Here is an 11164-nt window from a genome sequence, read left to right as displayed (position 1 = left end):
TGATAGTGAAAAACACTAGAAACAAAAAGTAAATTAAAAAAGAAAAGCGAAATTTGTTTTTCTTATATATGATTTTTTAAATTGATTGATTTTTAAAATTAATTCACTTCGATAGTTAACTAAGATTTTAAAATCGCTGACCACCTTGGCCACTGGATAGCCCCAAACCACACATAAAGACCGTCTTAGACAAAAGCGAGGTGCTCAAGAGACGTCTACCGCCTAAATTACCGTCTCGACCGCCATGCCTAACACTAAAAAATAGTAAAAAAAGCCCGTATTTTTACCGTCCAAAACAGACACAATACCAACATTGAAGAGAACGCAAATTTTTTCTACGAACCAAACGCTAAATTACACAAAACGACACAAAAACTCGGCACAACATATTACCCTGAAAATAGTTTCGCACTTCATATTCTAAGCTTCTTTCCAGGATGTGAGTCATCGTCGTACACCCCTCCATCATCGTTTCTCTCTCACTTCTCCGAGTTCTTTCTGGCAAGAATTCGGTTTATCTTGTGCAGGTCGTTGTTAAGTTTCTGATCTCTATTCTGTTTTCGGGTCTTCCGCCCGTCTTGCATCTTCAGACCAAACTGGAATGCAGCTTTAGGCATGGCCTCTTTCTGCTCATTGTATCTTGCCCATTCTTCTTCTGTCTCAAAGTCCCACCGGTGGAGTCGTCCCTTCGCCTGCAAAAGTAAAAAGAAAATTCCGAACTTGTTTTACCATCCCAAAAAAATCAGAACTGTTTGTTGCACAAATCAAAGCTGAAATAAAGCCATAACAAAGGTTTCTTGTGAACCCGAGAATGTCAAGAATATACGTAGTGTTGATTTCTGTTCATATTTGGTAACAGAAGAAAAATACTTACTCGTCCTCCCATATCCATTTTGGATAAATCATCATCATCATCACTGTCGAGAATTGCCCGGTTATATTCTTGGTAACCCGGGTAGCATTCAGAGTAACTCTCCGAAATAAAATTTGGATCCTTCTCTCAGACATCTTTCTCCCTTAGTTGTTGGAGTCGCTGATCGTCCCTCTTAAACACGGATCCTAAGCCTCTATCCTTCTCTTCCTGAGTCATCAACTGTGGTTCGAGTTGAACATCTACTCCACCTTGCATTTCATATGCCTGAATTTCTTGCTGTAGATACTGCTCAGGGTACACAAGTTGTTCAGCATATTGGTAGTCCTGCCACTCTCCTTGATAGCCACCAGCCAATGCTTGAGCTTGCAATGCATCATATCCGTTCTGAGGAAGAAACAAAACTTTTAAGAAAAATGGAACTTTAAAAATAAAGGGTAGAAAATTTAAGTAAGGTGGACAAGGTATAATAAAGTTACTATTTATGCAAAACTGAAACCCAAGGCACTCACTGTCTGTTGCCAGCCATGAGATAGTTCAGAGGGAGGAACTGGACCATAAGCCGGTTCAGTGAAGTAGGAAGTTCTCTCTTTATTTCGAGGAAATTCTTCCATGTCCTCTGAAATTGGGCTTTGGCTCATATCCTTACCAGGAATAGAGTAATCTACGCCATCCCCAACAAAAATATCCTCCTCTTCTTTCCTAACAGCAGCTAGGACCTGTTTATCTTTTGGATCAATATGGTTCTTTCTAGGAGGTGGTGGTAGAATTTCCCTTCCATTTTGATTCTTCAGCAAATCAGATTTTGGCAATTTCTCATCTTCCTCGTGTCCATTAGAAACAGTTGATGGCTTCACTGAATATTACAATTCCACATTATAAAAGGCAATTATACCATTTAGAAAAATAAGAGCGTGCATAAAACAAATAAACTGAATAAGAAAGGTGGCAAATAAGAAAACGTGATGCTGATTGCTGCATCCATGTTATACATGGAATCATTATTCTGTCCGACACTTTTATGCAATAATGATCTAGATTAGCACTAACTACAAGGAGTACTTAAATAATTTGTCAGTGTAGTGAATATTCATGACTGAAAATGATCGATAGTGAACTACAAGGATTCTCTCCAGTAATCTCATATGCACAAAAATGTAAAAACTGGGATCACGTTCTGCAAACTTATGTAAAGCACCTTTCGCATCTTTATCTTTCTTCTTCTTTTTGAGAACTTTTCCAGACGATCCTAGACGAAGATATGACATAATTTTGGCAATACGATCTAAGACTGAACCATCAACACTGACAGTAACCATTTCCTGGAAAAAAAAGAAAATAATTCTCACAAAAAACATATAAAGAAGATCGACTGCCAAGTAAAAAACAAAAGTCATACCTCGGGAACAGGACAATCAGCTTTACTTCTGTGCATAGTGGTTGGAATATCATGGGAAAACCCATTTTCCTGCAACATAAGTGAAGAATTTGATAAACTGAATTCTTAAATTTTATTAATGTCAAACAGAGTATAAATATAAGGAACAGAGATAAGGAAATATCTTAAAACTAGGAAACAGAATCAAATAAAATCAGGAACAAAATAAAACTAAATCAAATCTAGGATTCTAATCTTAATAAAAGGAAACTAAATATTACGTATATCTCTCTTAACTTTTAATAATTCGACACTCCCCCTCAAGTTGAGACGTAAATGTCATACATTCCCAACTTGTTACATATTTCATCAAAGTTAGGACTAATCAAAGCTTTGGTCAAGATATCCGCAAGTTGTTCACGAGTTGGAGTATACCGCAGTAATAATACTTCGGTACTCTTAATCTTCTCGGCAATAAAGTGATGATCGATTTCGACATGCTTAGTACGGTCATGATGAACAGGGTCTTTAGCAATGCTAATCGCAGCTTGATTATCGCACTTGAGGATCACAGACTCATGGTACGGCATCTTCAATTCGGCCATCATTCTTCTAATCCATATCCCTTCACACGTGGCTAAGGACAACGCCCGAAACTCAGCTTCAGCACTGCTTCTTGACACAACGTGTTGCTTCTTGCTCCTCCAAGTCACCAAATTTCCCCATACGAAGGAACAGTAACCCGTAGTAGATCTTTGGTCAAAACGACTTCCTGCCCAATCACCATCCGAAAACATAATGATGTTACGATCATCATGTTTCTGAAATAAAATCCCCTTTCCGGGATACTTCTTCAGATACCGAAGTATGCGATAGACTGCATCCATGTGGCATTGCTTCGGATTATGCATGAACTGACTTACGTAGCTAACCGCGAAGCCAATGTCCGGTCGTGTATGCGACAGGTAGATCAATCGTCCCACCAACCGTTGATACCGTTGTTTCTCGACGGGATCTCCTTCGGGTACACCTTCGGTGATAAACATAAAAATTATACATTAATTAAATGTTTTATAATATAATTATATAGTTTTTGTTTTATTAAATGTTTAAATATTATATGTTTTATAATAAATTGTATAAAATATAAGTTGTTGTGTAATTACAAGTTTTTACTATTTTTTACAGGTTTGATAAAACAAGAATAAACTTGGCGTTGCAAATGGGATTAAGATGATTCTTGGACCTGTAGAAAGTTGATTATAATATCTACAATATTGTTGACAAGCATGAGATAAAAATCCTCTCACAATTTGGATCAAATTAAGCAACAAATAAAGTTACCAAAGGAGTGGCAGTTTTACCATTCTCTAGTATTTTTACCATATCTCTCAAATTACTTGGTCAAATGGTTTGAAAAAAATACTACAACTAGACAACTCAATTATCCACATGTTTCTTTTTATGTGAAGAAGCAAATTCGGAGAAGAAGATTTTCAAAAGTGATGTGTAATATAATATAATATCTTGGAACAACAATGAAGACTTATGTGTAAAAAAATAATATTTTATTTGTGGTTGTCTCCCCAAATTTGGCTATAAATAGGGGTGCATTGTAATGTATTGAGATATCCCTCATTCTATGAACAAACCTTTGAGTTCATAATATTTCTCTCTATATTTTTCCTTTATTTCTTCATTTAAATACAATTAGCATGTTAATTTCATATTCAAAGTTTTACACTTTGAATAATGAATAGCTAACTTCCTAAAGTTGAGATGATAAGGTGAAACTCTTGGCATGATAATAAGGTTATTAAAAGGTAAGAATCTATGTTTTATATTATTTAATCATTATTTATTGTTTATGTTATATTTATTTCTTTAAGCATTTTTATACCCTACTTATAAGTGGGAGTTTTGATTTATTGTTGCTATATGTTACACTAAATTCTTGGAACCATTTAAATGTTAGTTTGGTATTACCAACCATTTAAAGTGGATGCCTTGATTTATTATATATGAATATATTATAATATTAAATTCTTGGAACCATTTAAATGTTAGTTTGGTTTTACCAACCATTTAACTTGGATTCCTTGATTTATTATATATGAATATATCATAGTATTAATTTATTGGTACCATTTAAATGTTTGTTTGGTTTTACCAACCATTTAAAGTGGGAACCTTGATTTAGTGTTTACAAATATATATAGCACAATAAATACTTGACCACATTTATAAGTTTTGGTATATATTATATACTTATAAGATAATAATTTATAACATAATATAAATATGATTATTTAATATATTGGAACCATTTTATTAAGTGGATTTCAATATTGTTCGTTAATGTTAACTTTATTAAAATACCAAGAGTGGATCCTTTAATCTCAACTACTTAAATTAAAATTTGAACAATTAAAATTTACCCATTAAAGATTCAAACAATTAAAATTAAAAAGAAACAAAAACAAAAACAAAACAAAAAGACATTGTAGTGGACTTGTAATTACCTTAGCTTCCCTGTGGATACGATATCGGACTCACCGAATTATACTACTTGTGGACAACCTGCTCTTGGGAGTGCAACAATCAAAGTGACAACAAGTTTTTGGCGCCGTTGCCGGGGAAGTATAATTTAATTTCAAGTCTATTTAATTTTGTTTATAGTTTATTTTTCTTTATTTGAATTTTTATTGCTTTTGTGTGTTTTTATTCTTTTGCATTTGCATTTGCATGAGCATTATTTGGTCACGTACACTTAGTGGTCGACTCATTCGAAATAACCCTTTATTTTCACAAAACATGGCGGAAGAACCCATCCAAGAAAATGAAGATGAAATTCAATCTCAACATGATCATGATAGACGAAGAACACTTAGAGATCACATGAATCCTACACGTACTAGTGCACCTTCATGTCTAGTTTTTCCCCCTGATGCATCTCATTTCAATTTTAAGCCTGGTATTATCCAACTTTTACCCAACTTTCATGGCTTAGATTCTGAAAATCCATACATGCATTTACGAGAGTTTGAAGAAGTGTGCAACACATATAATGATCTAAATTGTAGCATGAACACCATTCGACTTAAGCTTTTTCCTTTTTCTTTAAAAGATAAAGCTAAAACTTGGCTACAAAATCTTAGATCGGGATCCATTCGAACTTGGGATGAATTGCAACAACAATTTTTGAAAAAGTTTTTTCCATCTCATAGAACAAATTCTTTCAAAAGGCAAATCATCACTTTCACTCAAAAACAAGGAGAAACTTTTTATCAGTGTTGGGATAGATATAAAGAATTGCTTAATCTTTGTCCACATCATGGTTTTGAAATTTGGAGAGTTGTTTCTCAATTTTATGAAGGCTTAACACCTAAAGATAGGCAAATGGTTGAATTTATGTGTAATGGAACATTTGAAGATAAAGATCCAAATGAGGCAATTGAGTATCTCGATTCATTAGCTGAAAATGCTCAAAATTGGGACACTATAGGTACAATCGAACCATCAAACAAGATTCAATCTCCTACATCTGGTGGAGGTATGTACACTCTCAAAGATGAACATGATCTTCAAGCTAGATTTACCTCTTTGGCAAGAAAAGTTGAGGCACTTGAATTGAAAAAGAATGGTCAATTAAAATCTGTTCAAGAAATTGCATGTCACATCTGTGATACAAGTGATCATTCTACAAAAGATTGTCCCACTTTGCCTTCTTTTAAAGAATGTCTCCATGAACAAGCCAATGTTTTAAACAATCTCAAAAGGCCAAATTTTGAACCATTTTCTCAAAGTTACAATCCAGGTTGGCGAAATCATCCAAATTTTAGTTGGAGGAATGATAATGCTGCACAATTTTCACAACCACATTTCCAAAATCAACAAAATTTTCAAAATTATGCACCTTATGTTCCTCCACCTAAAAGGAATTTGGAAGATATATTGAATTCTTTCATTGCAAAGCAAGAGTCTATCAATACTCAAACTGCTCAAACCATGACAGATTTGAAAGATACTCTTGCTAAATTTGCATCTGCACTTAATGTTCATGAAAAAGGTAAATTTCCTTCACAACCTCTGCCTAATCCCAAGGATCATCATTCACAAACTGGAACTTCTGGAACTCAACCGATGGATCAGGTAAAATCTGTTATTACCCTTCGAAGTGGTAAGGTTGTGGAAAAATCCATTCTTGAACCTTGTGAAGATGATGATAAATCAACTCCAAAGGGTAAGGAAGTGGAACCCATAACTTGCGAAGAGGAGGTTCAACAGACAGTGTCACCACCATTCCCTCATGCATTGAAAAATACAAAAAAATCAAATTTGAATTCTGATATATATGATATTTTTAAACAAGTAAAAGTTAATATTCCTTTATTAGATGCAATAAAACAGGTACCATCATATGCCAAATTTTTGAAAGACTTGTGCACTGTGAAAAGAAAATTGAATGTGAAAAAGAAAGCATTTTTAGCCGAACAAGTAAGTGCAATCATTCAAAATAATAATGCTTTGAAATACAAAGACCCTGGTTGTCCTACTATTTCTTGTATTATTGGAGAACGAAAGATTAAAAAAGCCTTGCTTGACCTTGGAGCTAGTGTGAATTTACTTCCATATTCAGTTTATCAAGAACTCAATCTAGGCGAGTTAAAACCTACTTCGGTAACACTTTTACTTGCTGATAGATCTGTTAAAGTGCCAAGAGGTATGGTAGAAGACGTGTTGGTCCAAGTTGATAACTTTGTATATCCTGTCGATTTCATAGTTTTAGATACACAACCTATCGAAGCTTGTAATGCAATTCCTGTAATTTTAGGTCGTCCATTTTTAGCAACTTCTAATGCTCTTATAAATTGCAGGAATGGAATAATGAAGTTGTCATTTGGTAACATGACCTTGGAGCTTAATGTGTTTAATCTTTGTAAGCAACCACATGACAAAGGAGATGAAAGTGAAGATGAAAATCTTATTGAAACTCTTGTGGAAGAAAACATTCAAGAAGGGAGTACTCGTGATCAATTAGATATTTGTTCAATTGAAACTGTTAAAGAAAATATTGAAATTGATCTTGATGATTTTATCAGGTATCACTCGTTACCAGGATCAGAGAAAGAATTTGATGCAAAATATGAGAACAAAGACGAACCACCCATATTGGAGTTAAAACCCTTGCCAGAAGAATTGAAGTATGCATTTCTTGGAGAAGATGAAACATATCCGGTGGTAATTTCTTCCAAACTAGCAAGTGATGAAGAAGGTAAATTAGTTGATATGCTTAAAAGACATAAAAATGCAATTGGTTGGACACTAAAAGATCTCAAGGGCATTAATCCACTAATTTGCACTCACAAAATTCACTTAGAAGAAAATGCAAAAACATCTCAACAACCACAAAGGAGATTAAATCCACACATGAAAGATGTTGTGAAAACTGAAGTTCTCAAACTACTTGATGTTGGGATTATCTACCCTATTTCTGATAGTAAGTGGGTAAGCCCAACACAAGTAGTTCCGAAAAAATCTGGCATCACAGTGATAAAAAATGAAAAAGGTGAATTGTTAACAAGTCGAGTCCCATCTAGTTGACGGATGTGTATTGATTATAGAAAATTAAATGACGCCACTAGAAAAGATCATTTTCCATTACCATTTTTGGATCAAATTTTAGAAAGAGTAGCAGGTCATCCATACTACTGTTTTCTTGATGGATATTCAGGTTATTATCAAATTCCCATTGCACTCGAAGATCAAGATAAAACTACATTCACATGTCCTTTTGGAACATTTGCATTTAGAAGGATGCCATTTGGATTATGCAATGCCCCAGCAACATTTCAAAGATGTATGCTAAGCATTTTTTGCGACATGGTTGAAAATTGTTTGGAAATTTTCATGGATGATTTAACTGTCTTTGGGAATACATTTGATAATTGTCTTGAAAATTTGGAAAAAGTTTTAAAAAGATGCGAGGAAAAAGGTCTTATTTTAAATTGGGAAAAATGTCATTACATGATTACTTCTGGAATTGTTTTGGGACATGTCGTGTCATCTCATGGAATTGAAGTTGATAAAGCAAAAGTTGATGTCATTGCCAATTTACCCCCTCCAAAAACCATTAAAGAAATTCGCTCATTTTTGGGACATGCTGGATTTTATAGGAGGTTTATAAAGGACTTTAGTTTAATCTCTAAACCCATTTGTAACCTCTTAACAAAAGACAGTGCATTTGAGTGGACTCAAGAATGTCAAAATGCTTTTGATAAAATCATTCGACATTTAACATCAGCTCCTATCATGCAACCTCCTGATTGGTCTTTACCATTTGAAATCATGTGCGATGCGAGTGATTATGCAGTCGGTGCAGTATTGGGTCAAAGAAGAAACGGTAAGCCTTATGTGATATATTATGCAAGTAGAACTTTAAACAATGCTCAAATGAATTACTCCACAACTGAAAAAGAACTACTTGCTGTAATATTTGCATTAGATAAATTTCGTTCTTATTTGATTGGATCAACAACTATCGTGTTTACTGATCATTCTGCTATTAGATATTTGTTGACCAAACAGGATGCAAAGCCACGACTGATACGATGGATTTTGTTGCTCCAAGAATTTGACATTGTGATCAAAGATAAAAAAGGAACCGAGAATGTCGTAGCCGATCATTTATCGAGACTAGTAACAGGATCATCTTGTGAAATGACACCAATTAACGATAATTTTCCTGATGAACATCTATTTTCAGTTACTACTACACCTTGGTTTGCTAACATAGTAAATTTTCTTGTGACAGGAAAAATGCCACCGCAATGGAGTTCTCAAGATAAAAGAAAATTTTTGAATGAGGTAAAAAACTTTTATTGGGATGATCCGTATCTGTTCAAGTATTGTCCGGATCAAATTTTTCGACGTTGCATACCCGACAATGAGGTAAGTAGTGTCATTAAATTTTGTCATTCAGAAGCATGCGGAGGACATTTTTCTTCAAAGAAAACAGCTGCAAAAATCTTGCAGTGTGGATTTTATTGGCCCACTTTGTTTAAAGACACCCACGAAATCTGCAAGATCTGTGAAAATTGTCAAAAATTGGGTGCGATTTCAAAAAGAAACATGATGCCTTTGAATCCTATTATTGAAATTGAAATCTTTGATTGTTGGGGAATAGATTTTATGGGACCTTTTCCACCGTCGTTTGGATACTTGTATATTTTAGTTGCAGTTGATTATGTTTCCAAATGGATAGAGGCAATTCCATGTCGAACAAATGATCATAAAATCGTCATCAAATTTTTAAAAGAAAATATTTTTAGTAGATTTGGAATTCCTCGAGCCATGATAAGTGATGGGGGAACTCACTTTGTTAATAAACCATTTGCTTCATTAATGAAAAAATATGGTATTACTCACAAAGTAACTACTCCTTATCATCCTCAAACAAATGGACAAGTTGAATTAGCTAATAGGGAGATAAAGCAAATTTTGGAAAAAACTGTTAACTCAAATAGAAAAGATTGGTCTCTGCGACTTAATGATGCACTTTGGGCATATCGAACAGCTTTTAAAACATCATTGAATATGTCTCCCTATAGGTTGGTTTATGGAAAACATTGTCATTTGCCTGTGGAATTGGAACATAAAGCTTATTGGGCGATCAAAACTTTAAATTCAAGCATGGATGATGCCAACAAATTGCGTAAATTGCAACTTAATGAACTTGATGAACTCAGAAATGACGCGTATGAGAATTCAAGGATTTATAAAGCAAAAATCAAATCATTTCATGATAAAACAATTCTTAGAAAATCTTTTGAGATTGGTAAAAAAGTTTTGCTTTATAATTCTCGACTTCACATATTCCCAGGAAAATTACGATCAAGATGGACAGGCCCATATGTTGTAAAGCATGTGTATACTTATGGAGCTGTGGATATTGAAAATCCTAAAAATGGTGATGTTTTTAAAGTAAATGGACAAAGGCTTAAACCATTTTTAGAAAATGAAATTTTTCAAGAAGAGTTTATTTCCCTTTCCGATCCTTGATTTTTTTTGTGTTGCATTTAATTTTGTTTGTTTTTATTTCAGGTTTCCTTAATCTTTTTATTTTCCCGGTTAAATGGCGGATAACGGTACTCCGTGACTCTCATAGTCGGTTTAATCAGTTTCCCATAATTGCTGATACAAAAATAAAAAAAAATCATTTCTTTTCTTTTCAAAATGGATGAAATTCTCTCAAAAATTTGTAAATATTTTCCCTCTGTTTCTGAAAATGTTCTAAGAAAAATTTATGCAGGAAGGTGTGAAAGATTGAGATTGCTAATGCAAAAAGGAATTCCAGAAGATATTCNTCTTAGAAAATCTTTTGAGATTGGTAAAAAAGTTTTGCTTTATAATTCTCGATTTCATATATTCTCAGGAAAATTACGATCAAGATGGACAGGCCCATATGTTGTAAAGCATGTGTATACTTATGGAGCTGTGGATATTGAAAATCCTAAAAATGGTGATGTTTTAAAGTTAATGGACAAAGGCTTAAACCATTTTTGGAAAATGAAATCTTTCGAGAAGAGTTTATTTCCCTTTCTGATCCTTGATTTTTTTGTGTTGCATTTAATTTTGTTTGTTTTTATTTCAGGTTTCCTTAATCTTTTTATTTTCCCGGTTAAATGACGGATAACGGTACTCCGTGACTCTCATAGTCGGTTTAATCAGTTTCCCATAATTGCTGATACAAAAATAAAAAAAAATCATTTCTTTTCTTTTCAAAATGGATGAAATTCTCTCAAAAATTTGTAAATATTTTCCCTCTGTTTCTGAAAATGTTCTAAGAAAAATTTATGCAGGAAGGTGTGAAAGATTGAGATTGCTAATGCAAAAAGGAATTCCAGAAGATATTC

The 11164-nt window shown here is 33.7% G+C and overlaps 1 protein-coding gene and 1 pseudogene across 1 annotated transcript; one reads left to right on the top strand and one right to left on the bottom strand.

Moving 5' to 3' along the window:
- Positions 1 to 238: 238 nt before the first annotated feature.
- Positions 239 to 11164, bottom strand: part of LOC140962910 (suppressor of mec-8 and unc-52 protein homolog 2-like) — a 19766-nt pseudogene continuing 8840 nt past the window's right edge.
- On the top strand, positions 5955 to 10621 carry LOC140963202 (uncharacterized; the record flags this gene model as incomplete). Its single annotated transcript, XM_073422497.1, has 4 exons — positions 5955 to 7524; positions 9064 to 9199; positions 9812 to 10285; positions 10606 to 10621. Coding segments are annotated over 4 exons (2196 nt in total), but the record flags the coding sequence as incomplete, so codon positions are not given.

Source organism: Primulina huaijiensis, chromosome 17, assembly GCF_012295235.1.
Source record: "Primulina huaijiensis isolate GDHJ02 chromosome 17, ASM1229523v2, whole genome shotgun sequence".
In the NCBI taxonomy this organism is placed as follows: Eukaryota; Viridiplantae; Streptophyta; class Magnoliopsida; order Lamiales; family Gesneriaceae; genus Primulina; species Primulina huaijiensis.
The sequence above is the reverse complement of the archived record's forward strand: the minus strand, read 5'-3'. Positions and strand labels throughout refer to the sequence as shown.